General features: G+C 42.1%; 1 protein-coding gene across 3 annotated transcripts in view; it reads left to right on the top strand.

Annotated features, from left to right (window-relative positions):
• The window catches only part of rragd (ras-related GTP binding D), a 49,570-nt gene that overhangs the window by 23,299 nt on the left and 9,941 nt on the right, over positions 1 to 16,330 (top strand). For 2 of the 3 annotated variants that reach the window (XM_087170546.1, XM_023394780.2), the window contains exon 6: positions 10,794 to 10,942. In XM_087170546.1, coding sequence (XP_087026672.1) covers positions 10,794 to 10,942 — 149 coding nt within the window. Of the gene's footprint in view, positions 1 to 10,793; positions 10,943 to 12,411; positions 13,802 to 16,330 lie in introns of those variants that run through there. The other variant, XM_087170547.1, reaches the window with a different exon arrangement.

The raw sequence follows: 16,330 nt of genomic DNA, 5'->3' as shown, positions 1-16,330 counted from the left end.
AGCCCTATTTGTGTAGCAGCTCATTGGGAAAAGTTTTGGTTCTCCCTAATGGCCTTTCTGGCATTTCTGAGCATCTCTGTGGGGCTTTGACGCTCATTCTCAGACACATGATCAGCTTTGTTTCCTCTAAGTCGCTTGAAGATCTTTGACTTGTAACTGCTGCAACCTCAACAACCACCAACCCTCTGATACGACCCATAGGAGCCTCTTCTGAAATAGCGCCCCTACGGTGGCAGGCGTACTATACTTTGGTTGTCATGGCTACAGTAATAAACGTGCAGCGTACCGACCTCCATTGCCACGGTTACTATAATAACAATAATGGCTTGGTTAGGTTAAGGAAAAGATGGTGGTTTGGGATAAAATTATTACTTCCTCAACATTAGACAATCTTTGTTGCCACGGTTACAATAATAAAAACTTGGTTAACTTTAGTTGATCCATCCATCCACCACAACCTCCTCCTGATGTGAACTGTCTATATGTCACCACACTTTCCCCTTTGCTCCTGTCATCATTACTACGACCTCTAGATATCAAGCATCTTCCCTAACCCTCATGTTTAAACGAGGCAAAACCTTTTCTTCAGTTAGAGAGAAAGGAAACTTCATGTTATTGTATTTTATTTTTCTTTTAATATTTAAAATAAGTCTCCTGCTTTTCTGATTTTCTAAAGCTGCCCTCTGATATTATCACAAAGTCAATATTTTAAAGTGGGTAAGGTCGCATAATCACTCACACTCCTTGATCTAGCTACAGAGGTTCTCAAACCTTTTCCAACTCGTGACCCACTTGAACATCTCGAAAATGTTGGCGGTCCACATCTGACCTCGTAACAATACACAGGCTAAGTAATTCACATTCTCAGAGCACTTTTTATTTTAATGATAATGATGGACCATTCAGGACTGAAGTGAAATCAGAGGAAGCTCAATTGTCCTTTTTTTTGTTTGATCACTTGTAGATTCACCATCTGTCTCTTGACTTCCTTATTCTTCCTGCTGCTATCCAGCTATCCATTCTGATTCTCCACTTTTTGTCATGGATGAAATCTTTTAGCACACAATCAGACTGAGATAGTAAACAAGTATACAATGTTGTCCACCTGGCAACAACATTAAAGTTCCTATCAATATGAGGAGAAAAAAGTATGATAGGTATGATAATTAAAGTTAAACTTTTTTAGTGATTTAAATGTCATTTTGTTTTAAAACACTTAACACAAACACAAAATATATGTATATATTTTTTATAATATAGCGGACTCTATGGACATAATTCACCATAATTGGTAGTTTGCTGTGCTGCATGTTGTGAGTTCTCTTTGGTGTTAGGTCAGTGACACTGTCACTTTAAGACTGAAGGCTGTTCAGGGTGAACGGCTCTCTGCTTTTGTTTTCGTGCTTTTGATGTGTTAATAAAAGATGCACACATTCGTCTAGCAAAGGAAATTGTCCATCACTGTTTTGCTTTAATTTTTTTTCTACAATAATTACATTATACAAAATTTTTTTAAAGCTTTAAAAACAATGGTTTAATTTGTTCAGCTGCGACAACAGACTGATTAAAAATACTTAAGAATGGGGCGTCGTGTAGCTCAGTGGGTTGAGCAGGCGCCTCATATGTAGAGGCTACAGTCCTCGCTGCAGCTGGCCCCTGGTTCGACTCCCGCATCAGATGGTCCTTTGCTCCCCCTCTCTCTGCCTCCCCATTTCCTGTCCATTAAAGGCACAAAAAGCCCCAAAAAATCCTTAAGACTTACACTTACAAAAGTCACCTGTGATAGTTACCTTATGTAGGTTTGCATGCTTAGGCTACGTGGTGATGAAGGGACCTAAATGCCACTTGAGCATATGCACACTCGAGTTTTCATTTTATAATTCTTTCTTTTACTGGCAGAAACGGGCTTCCATGCTTTGTAGATATTAAAACAATGTGTGCTGTTTCTTTTTGAATCAGTCTTTCACAGAATAAACAGAGCACATTCGCAGCAACAGTTTTATTTAGTAGTTTGGCTCACGAAATTCACTTGAATCGAGCTCTGTGATGGACTGGCGATCAGTCCAGGTTTATACCCTGTCCTGGCACAATGTCAGCTGATAGGCTCCACCAGTTTCTCCCAGTGATGAACCTCAGAAGAATAAGTGTCACTGCTGATGAGAGAGAGAGTCAGGGTACAGTAACAGGACGTGCAGGTTGTCTGACAGATATTCTGATTTTCTGGATGTTGTGCACTGAAAACAGAATACTGGGGTTTACACGGAAAATAATTGGGCCAGCTGTTATGACATGTGTCATATAATTCTTGTACATATCTGCAACCCATCAACATTTTTCACGTCAAACCAGTCAGAGTGTACAAGCCTCACAGTATGATTTTAACTATATGCCGGAGCATTTCACAAAGCTGAGGAGAAGAGGCTGGTAAGAGAATAAGAGAACAGCAGGAGAATACAGACTAAGACTAAGATGACTGCATGAGCTGTAGTTTTAAATTAAATTAGAGGAACTGTAATCAGCACAGATAGAAATAGAGAGGTATATATTCTCTCTATGCATGTATAGTGTACAGCATGTACATAGAGCTGCAATTATAAATGTACAAATGTAAAGGAAACTGTTGGAACTGTGAGCTGTAGGTCACAAAAAGACTCTATTGATACATGAATATATTCCTGTTGTTTATATTGACCTATTTAGTCAAAATTGTCACTGCCAAATATTCATTATCTAAAATTATCTGCAGTGATATTAATATTCTCCAGTGGACATTTCTTTTTTTTTTACCACAACTGATGATATCTGTGTAAACACAGTTTGTTATATCACCTCATTAACAACAACCTGACAGTCATGTTTGAGCACACTGCTCTATAGGGGGTGACATTGCTTCCTGTTGTGTTTAGCCCCACCTATGTCTGATTGTGACTGTGTGCGTGCGGAGGTCAGGGAATGACATGTTGCTGTGAGATTTAAGAGTCTGGGACCATTATAAAAACTTCCTGTTTTAAGTCTGAAGTCAAGACATGAAGAGTTTAAGAGAGGAATTATCTGACTAACTTCAGGAGTCTTATCTTACTTTATCCTTTTTTTTTTATCTCAGGTTAGAAATCCTAAATACTCAATCAAATGTTGGTTATCAACTTTTACGTCTGTTACCTAGCAACCGACATACTTATCTCACTGAGCTATATTTGTAACCAATTAGATTTCTCAGTGAAATGTATAAAAAGGCCACTTGACTCTGAAAATCTTCATTAGCAAGAAAGGAGTTCCGTGTTGCCAGGTTGGCCTGTTCACAGCTGGTGGGAGATGCTCGATTATGTCCTGTCTTCAGTTCAGAACACTGATTTAGGAACTATTCAACCCTAAGCCTGATTACCATGGTTACCAGGCATCTTTAATATCGCCTCTGGTCATTTACCATCAGCTGATGCTACACCGCCCCTCCCTTCTTAATATAGTGAAGGAAAAACACTAAGCTACTGCTTTTTTAACAGGTGTTGAATTAACATGAATGTCCAGTGGGAATCAGTGTGAACATTAGCAAGCTAATCCAGCTAGCTGCCACTGTATGAATGGTATACAAACAGCGTGATGGGTCATCCCAGATGTTACATGTTGTGAAGGGACATCTCAAAGCTGGAGTATGACACTCTGGAGAAATACAAATACACCCCTCCCTTCAGCGTTCCTTCATAAGCTCCACCCCCCAAATACAGCGTGGCAGGCGTACAGTATATACTCTTTATCATAGTTGAAGCAAAACTAAACATCACCAAGCAAACTTTCCTTCATGGCCTAACCTACTCCAAGATGCATTAGCCCTTAAAAGCTTTTGTAAAAAAAAAAAAAAAAGTTGTTGGTAGGCGACAGGAGCTGCGCTTTGTGACGCAACAGTAAGGACGTGGTACAGCTGGTGACGCGAAGAGAAAATCCTCCGTAGACCAGTCCATCTCGTTTCGGTTTGGCCTTCGAAGTCTACAGTGTGTTGGCTACGAAGACGGCGTCCTCTGAAGGACGTGGCCCTACATTGGGACACATCTTTAGTCTATACGGTGTGATGATCTCCAGTCAGGAGCACAACACAGAAGTTGATAGCGTGTCTCCTAGCAACGCCAGCTCTCAGTTGTCAGTCAGCCAGCGCCGTGGGAAACACCCACTCAGGGACTTGAGGCTTAGATGCTGTGTTCACAGATACGTCCAACAATTATTACAATCTCTGACCGCTCTACATTTCTTTTTACATACATTGAGGCATAATTTAATCAACAACATAGGTTTCAATCATTTTCACACTCACATCATATTGTCATGAAAGTATATTGCTGCCACGCCAGACAAAGAAAGAAGGATTAATATCAAGCGATTACATGAAAAGTAGTTATAATAAGAAACTCTTCATGTTACGAGATTCTGCTGTGTCGGAGAAGTTGGTAAGATATTCACTGATTTAAACTTCCTGGATCAATAACTCATAACAGAAACACGATGACACAAACCTGCCGTAGTAAGGTAGACTACGAGCTCCCACCTAGTTTTCATCAACACGAGCCGGAGAAATAACACTGGTCCCTATGAGCAGCAGCTGTGAGTCGAGTGATCAGGGACCATGTACAAAGTGCAACACTGAAAACAGATACTACAACAATATTCATTAATTTCCCTCTTATATACTAAATGTTGTAGTATAACCAAGAGGAGACTCTTGATGTGTGAGGTGATTTTTTTGTGACACTTCATATATCAAAATAACATGAAAACATCTTGTTATAACAATACATTTTTCACAGTCATAACCTAATACTGATCCCTTTTTCTGGCGTGGCAGCAATACGCTTCCAATAACATGAGATAGATAGTAGAGACGGGAAAAATACCCATGCTCATGACTTGTGAGCGTCGACATCATTGTCTTGTGAGGTTTAAAAATGATGTGAATTGAGATTTTGACATTCGATTGATTAAACTTAAGTTATTTGATTGTGTCAGAGAAACTGGTAACTATGGCAACTCCCATGTAGCATCATTCCTGCTTGCGTTTCATTTATTTGCTGAAAATAGATTTCTGATTGTAATTGAAAGTGTTGTTGAAATGTTTTCTTGAGTTAGTTGCGTTCAGTGCTGTGAGCTTCTCAGCCACAGTGGAAGGCTGCTTCTGGGGCTTTTCACGTGTGCACACAGAATCGGAGAAAGAAACCTGGAGTGAGAAGGCGGCGACACTGTTTTCTGAGTAACGTCACGATGCCTGCCCTGGGACAGGTGGTCCTTGTTTGACCCATATCTATAGTTGGAGGTGTGTGTGGATGTATGTGTGTGTGTGTGTGTCAAAGGCTACTTTTGGGGACAAATGTCAGTCTTGGGGACGTCTTGTCCAATTGGGAAAAATCAGATTTTTTGATCAGGGGTTAAAGGTTAAGGGTTAAAGGTTGATGTTGGCGCAAGTCTCCAGGAAATAAATGTAAGTCTATGTAATGTCTCCAAAAGTGACCCATGACAACCTGTGTGTGTGTGTGTGTGTGTGTGTGTGTGTGTGTGTGTGGTCTACCCGGGGCGTCACAGCTGAGGGTTTTAAACTGAACTGGGCCAGACTCGGCCTGGAGTGAGTGGCAGCTGTTCCAGGGAGCGTGCGGCCGAGGGCGCAGTCAGGACTCCTGCAGACGGAGGTGGACGCCTGATGTCAGTGGAATCATGTTCTCTCTGTAAACACACATCACTCAGTTAACCAGGACTGTCCGCTTTAGTTACTCCCCGTAGCGTGCGCACTCACCCGTGTCCGTGAATGAGCGTGGGAGCGCTTGCAGGTGCCGGTCGGACCTGCTCTCATAAATCAGCAGATTGCGGCGTAGACGGCTGCCGTCGTTATCGTGACAAAACAGCTGGGATATTATCCTTAATTAGAGGCTTCAGGAAATGGAGTTCTTTTTTTCACCTCATTTAATTAATGAGCTCTGTTGGTGCGTGAGACACCTGGCACGCTACATGTTTGGAAAGCTCAAATGTGACTGAAATGTTCCTCGGCCAACAAACCGGGCCAACGCTTATTGTCAGTGAAATGCAATTATCTCTTTTTCTCTCGACAGCAGTGATGAATTCACTTCATCTGACTGAACTGACATGAGCCGAGCATGTTTCTCTGCTCTGCTCCGCCTCCAGTCTGCGGAGCGCTGGGACTATTCTTAGCTCTCCTGTGTCGTCACGTCCAGGCTAACGGCCACGACAACATGAGATTAAGTGAGAGTGAACATTTTATTCATTTTGATAATTACGTTTAATCCGGCATCTGTTGCATGGAGATGTATTTAAAAAAAAAAAATCATATTTCTACTGTATGATGTGTTTGTTGCCAGCGGTGCCTCAGGTGCAGATATGAGCGATTCATAATTAATAGAAGCTCAGCTTGGTGCTGTCTGTTTGTGGATTGATGTGTAAAAATAATTCCCTGTGAATCTGTTAAACATCTTCACAGCTCCTTAGACACGTTTCATGAAATTTATTCCATTAGCACAAAGTTTCTAAAAACAAAAGCAAAACTCTGCTGAAGTCTCTTATCATTCAGATAAACACCACAAACACCTGGTCACCCTGAACACCCTGAACATTGCTGGTTTCTTCTGTCTCTTGCTCAGTTCAGATGGACCAGCCTTCAGTCCTGAGACCAGCTGCCATAGTTACACAAGTGACCAGCAACAGTTTCCATGCAACATGTCCCAGACTGACTCGAACACTAGACGCAACATCGATGCAACTGATTGTGAAATGAACCTTTAAACAACATGCCGGCCTCACCCCCGTGGCACAGTGTGGGAAAAAGATAAACATGTAAATACTTTTCATTTCGGAGCAACTGGAAGCAGTGCCAGCTGTTCACAGTGAGTCTGCGAGGTTACCACAGTAACAGTAGTAATGTACGGCAGTCCTGAGAGCTCAACACACTGCAACTATGGACTAGAATTACTGCCTCGTAGTTGTGAAAGTCTTGAGTAATGGCTAAACAGTGTTTTCACCTTGACCTTTAACCTTTAACCTCCAAAATCTAATCAGTTCATTCTTGAGTCCAAGTGAATGTTTGTGCCAAATTTGAAGAAGTTCTGTTAAGACGTTACTGAGATATATCCATAAGAATAGGATGGACGAACAGAAAACTATATGTCTGCAGCTCTGTCCGTGTCCTGACGTATGAAAGTACATTCAAAGAGACAAACATCTGCATCAGCTTCAAATACTTACATCACAACCCAAGGGCGTAGGTTTGCATATGGACGGTGGGAACACGTCCCTACAGTATATCTGAGTGAACTCAAGCTCATTCACACCATGTTTGAAGTGATGTCTTTACTGCAACATGTTTTGTACTGTAGATTTTATACCTCCAAAAAACAGTCAGGGGCTTTTTCACCTCCCAGAGTGTCAGTAGTGCAGTGACTTAAAATGAAAACATTTGAATGTGAAATCAAGGGGAACTGCAGCGCTGATAGGACAGCTGAATATAAACATGTTGATGTTGGATGCAGAAATACTGTTTTTTTTCTCTCTCTCTCTTTTTTCTGTAATTTTTTAATGTTAACTTTCTTTTGATCTGTTAATGTGTTTTTATTGAAATGTAAAAAACAGGTAAATACAGATCATATGTTAATAAGTTGACAGCATAAAAAGCCCTCTTTTTTTTTTGGGAGGCGTCGATGTTGACACCGAACCAAGTAGCACAGCACGACGAGGGAAGGGTTTCCAGGGGACATTAAAAACGTGACGAACCCGGCTGCGGTGCACTTGTTGTTCAATGCTCTGTGACTTTTGAAATTAAAAAGCACTGAACAAGTTCACATATAATACATCCATGTGGCCTCCATGCAGGCACATTCCACTTCATCACTTTTTTTAAAATGTTCTTTATGTTTGTGTATTTGGTTGCGTCGTGAGTATTTGCAGCTCACGTGTTGTCAAATTGATAAAGGTGTTTTCTGAATGTGTACGTGTGGAATGTGTTTCCTTAAGTTGCAGTGTGTTCAGCTCTCAGGGCCACCGTAGATAACAGGAACAATGTTTCTGAAAGTAGATGTTGCTTTTGAATTATTTAAATGTTCATTTCAAAGCGCCACAAACTGAATTTTCTTCACTTCTGTCAAGCTGGAGGAAGAAATCTCAACATGTAAAAAAAAACCAAAACAAAACAACCTTTTCTCTAAACAATTATAGCCTGTAGCTGTGGATGATGGACTCACGTTTTCACGTACCATTGTTAGTCCAACATTGCAGTTGTAGAGTAGTTACCAGCAAAAAGTACGAGTCACGAATAAAAATAATTTAGTATTTGATGGGAATGAGTAAAAACAAAGCAGAAATTTCAGTGCGACATGGAACAACACAACCTCGTCGCCAGCTCTGCTTCCTCTGCTGCATCCAGTGGTCAGACGGGAGAGACGTCCCATGGTGCACTACGGTTTTACATCTGACCAGGGTGCACTTATTATTCTCGGGTCGTCAGATCGTCTGTACCTGCATCCCGTTCTAGTAGACACGATATCTCAGTGACGCCTTGACAGACCTTCTTCAAAATTTGGCACAAACCTTCACCTGGACTCAAGAACGAACGGGTTGGATTTTAGTGGTCAAAGGTCAAAGGTCACGGTCACTGTGACATTTTTTAGCCATAACTCTTCTAAGACTTCATAAGAAAGTCTTCATAAGATCATAAGACTTCACACAGCAATTATGACACAGTTTCACACTAATGGTTGATATTTTCTATGACTGGATAAACAGGGATGTAACCTGAAACTAGTCTGAGTGGAGGAGGCAGACGACCACCAAGAGGTGATTGTAGTTATTTCTTTGACTGTGTGGAAATCTGAGAACAATGCCTTAAAATGTGAGTCTTACAGGTCAAATATGAGCCTAATGGCTGTTAAAGATTATTAAGATATATTAGATATAAGCGTGGCTATTATAAGAGTGAAAGGCGACTGCGCTGCAGAACAGAATTATCCAACTAGTATTTTATCTGCGAGTCAAGGATGATCACAAGAAATAAAATGAAAAGATCCTCTACCTGAGTCAAACTCACAGCAGACGCACTTAAAACATATTCTCAGCGTGCTTTTTTAAAATCTTTTAGAAGCAATCTGTTTCCGTATCGCTATAGTTGTAAACAGTATCTGACAATGGGAGCTGGGGATGGATGGATGGATGGATGGATGGATGGAGGTTCTGCTGGAAAAGAAAAACTCAGAGCAGCTCATTTAAAACAATAGAAGAAATGAAAGTGAACTAGTTCATTTTAGTCGGTGTGAACAGAACTTTGAACTGCCCGTCAACGTGTTGGCGTTCTGACCCATCAGTCCTCATTACCACATTATAACTCATTACGTCAACCACACCCATACTCTGACTCGGCCTTCATTTTGGTCTCAACTACACACCTGCACAGTTGTGCAAGGTTGTGATGCTATCACGTTGACAACATCTGTCCACAGACATATAAACACCTGCCAAAATCTTCAAAACCAGTCCTCCAGGACTCCAGGACCACAGCTCTCCTCCCCCTGCCCTGCTGTAAAGTTGAATATGAGGAAAGTTCTGATCCAGGTGTAAGTAGGTAAACATTCATGATGTCATTGCGCTCCTCCAGCTCTGGACCATTTACCATCCCGTCACTCAAAGGACCCTCAGGTCCCTCCCCTCGCTAAAGACTCACTTATGTTCTGCCGTTGCAGTGATTCCAGGGATGAAGTCAGGACAGCGGAGTCACTGCACGTCTGCCACCACAGACTCATTAACTCATTAACAACACAAACACACAACCGTGTTGTTTGAAGCGGTCACGCTGACATATGGACTGTGAATACGCTCATTGTAAGCTGCTAAATGCCAAATAAATCTCATGTAACGGTCGCAATCAGAGGAGATGTGTGAACGGAGCTGCTGCTGCCGCTGCTGCTAATGTGCAACATGTATGCAGATGGAAAGGCAGCACCCACCTGTTGGATGAGGTTTGATGTCTGTTTGTCTGGCTGCTGGAACACCAGGTCAGATTGTAAACTGCGCAAGACGAGATCACGTCCTGTTTGCTTTGCTTTCCCCGCGGCAAGAAAACACAACTTCACACTTTAAATTCAGGTTTTCTCATCCGAGTATTGACCCAGTCTGAGAAGTTCTGTTAACCTGCTGGAGTTTTCCTGTTTTGAAGCCCTGTGCTGAATGAGCTTGACTAATACACTTGACTATAAAATAATACTGTGCTGCCAAATTAAAAGTCCCTTGTGGCTGGAAAAGAGAAGAAGCTGAAAAAGCAGGAGGGAAAAATTAATATTCACCAGATGGACTGAAGAAAACAGTGTTTTCTTTTGTTTGTTGTCTTCCTTTGTGCAAACAGAATACATTACCAGTGAACACCAGAAACAGCATGTCCTTTCTGTCCGGTGCTCAGTGTCTGTCTGTGCCCTCATGCCCCTCTTCTTCTTTAAATTCTCTCCTCCATTTGCCTCTAAACTGCTCTGTTCATTGCTCCCCTCTCTGCCTCCCTCCCTCCCTCCTCCACCTTGCACTCCACATCTTGGAATTCCCGCAGTTGAATACTAAATCAGAGGTCTGTTGTTGTTCTGAAAAGCAACCACTGTGCGCTTCCTTTGAAATTGTCCAAAACAAGAAGCTGTAATAGCAGCAGAGATCCAACAGAGAATGCTCCCTCAGTAGAAGTGCTCTCCATGTTCGAAACACGGCCAGTGTTTATGTCAGAGGATGCATTATTTATTTATTCTTACTTCTCCTCACTGGGGTGTGTGTTTCTTCCTCAGGCTGGCAGACTGTGAGGCTGGGTTACCCTATGACAAGGAGTCCATGGCCATCATCCATCTGAACAACACTACAGTCATGTACCTGAAGGAGGTCACCAAGTTCCTCGCCATGGTCTGCTTCGTGCGCAGGGACAGCTTTGAGAGGAAAGGTCAGTCCGCGAAGAGTCAGTACAATTACGTGCACGGTAGAAAACAAGCTTCACCGCACCTTCCTTCCTTTAACTGAGCTGCTTCCTTTAACACACCAGAGACACCAGGGCTGACTAAGCATTTAACCTTTAAATCACTCTCACTGGGATAATGATCATTTTTGCATTGATCAGGCCGACCAGGGGCGGACCGAGACAGTGATTCAGGCAGGGCACTCCATCAATCGAAATATAATCGAAATCACAATATGGCCAAGTGATATATCCAAATCGCAGGAGCTGCAATTTTTTTTTTGATGAAGATAAAATGTGTCTCAACATTGTTGTGCATTGTTCTCGCCATAAGGTGGTGCCACAGAGACGCCTTCGACCTACAAATCATATTCTCCAGACGTAAAGGAACATGTTTGTTTGTCATCATTTTAAAATAGTTTTCAGTGAAAATAAAATGCTAAAATTTCCAACTGATATCACAATTGTGATATCTGCCAAAAATAATCGCGAAAAAATGTTTTTCTTTGGCATATCATACAGCCCTAAGCCCAGGCCCCGCTAACAAACCATCAGACCGTGATGATCCAGATAACAGATTACAAAAAATTGTGGCTGACCAATAAATAAGATGAAGAAGATTATTATAATAATTATTGTTATTATTATCTTTTATTATTTACCATTTTTTCAATTATTACAGAAGAAAATGGAGGCTATGTGCACACCATATTGTCATAGCAGAAATATTACAATATTTATATTTTTATATATATTTATATTATGTCAATAGGTAATTTTTTAAGTTATATTTTTGGGCCTTTTTGCCTTTACTCTGACAGTACAGTGAGAGATAGACAGGAAATTGAGGATGCTGGACGCTGCAGTCAGGACAGTTAGGACCATGTGGTACACGCTCGACCAGGTGAGGCCACTGAGGCGCCCTCTTATCTCAATAAGTTACATGAGGTGAAAGGCAGTAGTTTTCCAGTGCTCTCCCTATCTCTCTCTCTCTCTTGCTCTAAACGAGGGCAAACAAAAATCACATGGCTACTTTCTGAACACATTTCCGACTGCTTGTCACCATTGGATACTTATTATTATTCATGACCATTATCAAAGGCAAACTCATTGTAGAAAGACAGGACTGGCAGGAGCGGCTGGGAGTTAGGTGGAGTCACATGCTGCCAAGATGGCAACCGTGGAGCAGAGCTTCAGAGGTTACATCCATCTTTATTTACAGTCTATAGGTTTCACCAGTCAATGTGTGTTTTTGCCTCCATGTTTGAAAGATTCTCTACAAATAAACCTGCCGCTCAGTCTCGCCTCCTCTAAGGTGACAGGCAACATGAATAACATCGTGAGCAGACAGGAAGCACAGGTGGATTTGTGTGTATTTGCTGTCAAGTGCTGGGAGCTGCCCTGGAACAGCAGGTTTACTGCTTCACTCTCCACACAATGCCTGTTTATCTTTTCAGACAATCCGCTGGTCTCAGGTGGCTTCCTCCAACCTCTGTGTTTGAGAACAGGTGATGAGAGTTGGTGGCGTGTTTGACGACGGCTGCAGCGTCCACAGCCTCACTCTGTGCAGAGAAGCACCTTTAAAACGAGTCTGTGGACCTGTGTCTCTCTGGCCGTCGGCCAGATGAGTCATGGCTGCTCAGCAGGTGTGAGGCCACTTCCTTTGATGTCCTGAATGAAGCGGTGTACTTCACCACACCTGCTGTTGACTCTGCGCTGATTATTTTTGCATGAGTACATGTTTAGTTGAACAGTCGGGTTAAGGAGCCACTTTGAAGTCTGATACATCTCAGCTCATATTTAGATGCTGACAACAGTCTGGTTCTCAGAGTGGAGCTTTTATACCTGAAAATCTTCATCACACTGACCGGCGGGGAAATAGTAGCTTAACTATGTTGAAACGAACAGGTATAAGGATTTAAAATCAGAATTCATTGTAGCGGGGCGTTGTGTGCCGTAGTGGTCTAAGCAGGCGCCCCATGTGTAGAGGTTACAGTCCTCATTGCAGTTGGCCCCGGTTCGAGTCCCGCATCTGGACGGCCTTTACTGCATGTCATTCCCCCTCTCTCTGCCTCCCCATTCCCTGTCTCTCTCTACTATCCTGTCCAATAAAGGCACAAAAGCCCCAAAAAAAAGAATTCACTGTAGCACTAACACTACTACATTAATGTCTTTATCGACGGTGGAAATGAATAGGAATATTTTCAACCGAACCTGTCTGTGGCCCTCGAGTTTGCTCACGGACGCTTGCTCAGTAGTGTTTAATTCAACACATCCTCCAACCTAAGCGACAAGTCTCTTGTGCTTACCCTCGAGTACAACCCACAGGAGCGTACCTGCACCAGGTGTCCCACAGCACAAGGGCACAGCTGTGGAACTTTCATTGTTTGATTAGCTTCAGGCACAAGAACTGCTTGAGTTTAGGAGAAGGTCGTGGTTAGAATAAGTACGTCCTTTAGGTTAGAGGACCTTCGTTGTCACAGTTACGGTAATAAGCATGTGGTTAAGGCTGTGGAACGGTCATGGATAAAAGAAACAACTCGGCCATCCATCCACCCCGACCTCCTCCTAACATGGACTCTGTCGATCTTTATACTACTTCACCTGACTTCCTCTTTTGCTCCCGTCATATTGACTACAGCAACTGGAGGTCACCCAACAGTTAAGCACTATTTGGTTTAATTTACTTAGTTACTATTCACATGTGGCGCTGTGGCCACATTCTGTGTGATTTACTGGACTGGTGTTATTTTTTTTATATCGCACATCATATGTCCTTTGGAACTTCCTGCCAGAACTTTTCAAGATAAAAGCTCACAATATCTTGAAATAAAGTTGAAAAAAATATGAACTTTCTCACGCTTTTATTTTGTCTTCAGAAATTGCTAAAGGGGAAGTGATACCGTGGGTAATTGTTGCTGCCGTGATGGAGATCTATTTTAGCACCAGGCACTGTCAACATGGATGAAAGTTTAGAAAGCTTCTTCAGGTGAGGGTAGATTTTCTATGTGGACATTATAACTAAATGTGAGACAGTCAGTCTGATATTGTAAAATAAAATAAAAAATCAGATCATCAAAATAATCTGACGGGTCAGATATTATTGTTTTGCCAGTTGCTGACCGCTGACCCATGGGTGTCTTTCTTACAGTCTCCTTTAATTCAATTATATTTCAGTTAAATCAAATGTTGGGCTGCTTTATTATATTTTGCCAGGGAAGGTTTCTCCTACATCTGCTAGCGTCTAAAAATTTCACTGAAGCATGTTTCTGTATATGGCACCATCTCTGTTCCTTCATACGTCTGATCAAAGACCGCATTGTCTGACCTTGTTGCCCCTGATACCTGTCACAGTCCCTGCTGAGATCAAACTCACTTTGAGTCACGTGTTGGTCTCGGGCCCAGATCTAAGGGAGTGCTGGGGTGGCTGCCCACCCCCCCCAACCCCCATCAAACACCCACCCACCCATCCAGATTCTTCTTCTCTGCCCCAGGCAACACACCAAAGCAGCTCCCCTCCAGACAGGTGATATTACACTGTCAAGCTTGGAAGGTTCTCCTTAATGAAACACATGCTGCCTCTCAGCTACAGGTTCCTGTGTGTGTGTGTGTGTGTGTGTGTGTGTGTGTGTGTGAGACCCGAATCCCCCCCACCCTCCCCCGACAACAGTGAAGCTCTGCGGGCCTGGACAGGGAGACCCTGCTGCTCTTGCTGCTGGTGCTGATTCAGACTACAATTTAAACCCAAACACATGTGGCTGTTTAGTGAGGAGTTCTTATTCATTTAACCCGAGTTGGTTTCACTCACAGTCATGGTTGGAATACTGAAGCAAGATGCTGCACATGCCTTTACTTCTTGGACCACTTATAAGAAAGATTGGTTCACGGCTTTTGACCAATTGGAGGACAAGAGAGAGACACCTGGTGAAACTGTAGCCCTCCTGCTGGGACCGAACCAGATTAAGATAGATAGATGAAAGAAAGAAAGAAGAACTGACTGTTACTGGACTCTGGTAAACAAAAATGAGTGACTTGAGCTTATCGAGGGGCTAAAGTAAAGAAAGTATACACACACCTGAAACCGCAGCGCTGGTCAGTCTTACAAGGTCTCACTTGCTACCTGTTCTTTCAGAATGACACAAGCCTGAAGTGAATGTGCGACAACTCAAGCTTAAATCTGCATTTCTTTACCTGTGAATGAATCACTCGGCCACCATCACAGTGACGCTCCTGCCTCTGGTTTCATCTGGTTGATGTTTGTCATCTAGACTTTACATTGTTGTTTTAGCCAGACATGACACAGCATTTATGGAGAGACACAATGCTTGTGTGTGTGTGTGTGTGTGTGTGTGTGTGTGTGAGCAGGGATGAAGACTGGTTTTGTTCTCTCAGGGTGCACCACTGATGGATTTTGAAACCTATTTTTCTACTGAAGCCTAAGTAATGACCATTTGGAGAGAAGCCCACACCCACCACTGCCCACCCCCCACCCCCTGCCTTTTCTAACAGTGCATCCACCATTATTACATCAATTTCAAACATTGTCATTATTACAGAATGAATTCTGTGACTTGCTGTATGATGTCTGACCATAAACAAGCATTTTTACACAACATGAAACACAAATTTCACAAAATTTCACACACACAAAAAAGAGGTTTAAAACAGAATAACAACTAGAAACTTCCAGGGAAATTTTGAGTGCCACGGGGGCTACTGCCGGGATGAGTACATGATTTATTTCCAGTATTCAAAGTCACCCCGATCATATTCTGGTTTTAAGAAATGTCTTGATATAAAAGACTCTGATATAAAACAATGTCACATCCCTCCATCATGTATTATGTGGGAAATATCTCATATTCTGTCTTGTTTTTTTAATAAAACAAGAGGCAACATGTCTTCAAACCGGCATTTAAAGGGTTAAAATCCTGAAAACTAATAAACATTTGGTAGGTTTGAGCAGAACTGAAGTGGTTTAAGAGATGTATGCAAAAAAAAAAAGCAGAAAAAAAAATTGATATATGATGATTTTATAGCATTTTCTTTGTGTGTCCTTTTTTGGACGCGAGGAACCCCAGAGGGTACAAAATGTGTGTTACCAGTGTGTAATAGACCTGTAACAGTAACTGACATTAGATTTTAAAAATATGTCAAAAAAGACACTTTCTTGCAGAAATCCATACCTTCAGCTGTAACACAGCCAAAATGATCAGCAAATCAAAAGTGAAGAAAATGTCCAAAAAAGGACAGAGGGACCCCTGAGGGTTAATAAATCCCATGAACCGCTATTTAAATTACCTCTATTATGTTTTTTTCTGTGCTAAATTTAACATTACTGGGGAGGAGAGCAACGCGACTAGAAGTGACAGCGAG

The sequence above is a fragment of the Seriola lalandi genome, unplaced genomic scaffold, assembly GCF_002814215.2.
Source record: "Seriola lalandi dorsalis isolate HSWRI2012SDOR001 ecotype SW California unplaced genomic scaffold, Sedor1 jcf7180002054953, whole genome shotgun sequence".
Taxonomy (NCBI): Eukaryota; Metazoa; Chordata; class Actinopteri; order Carangiformes; family Carangidae; genus Seriola; species Seriola lalandi.
The sequence above is the reverse complement of the archived record's forward strand: the minus strand, read 5'-3'. Positions and strand labels throughout refer to the sequence as shown.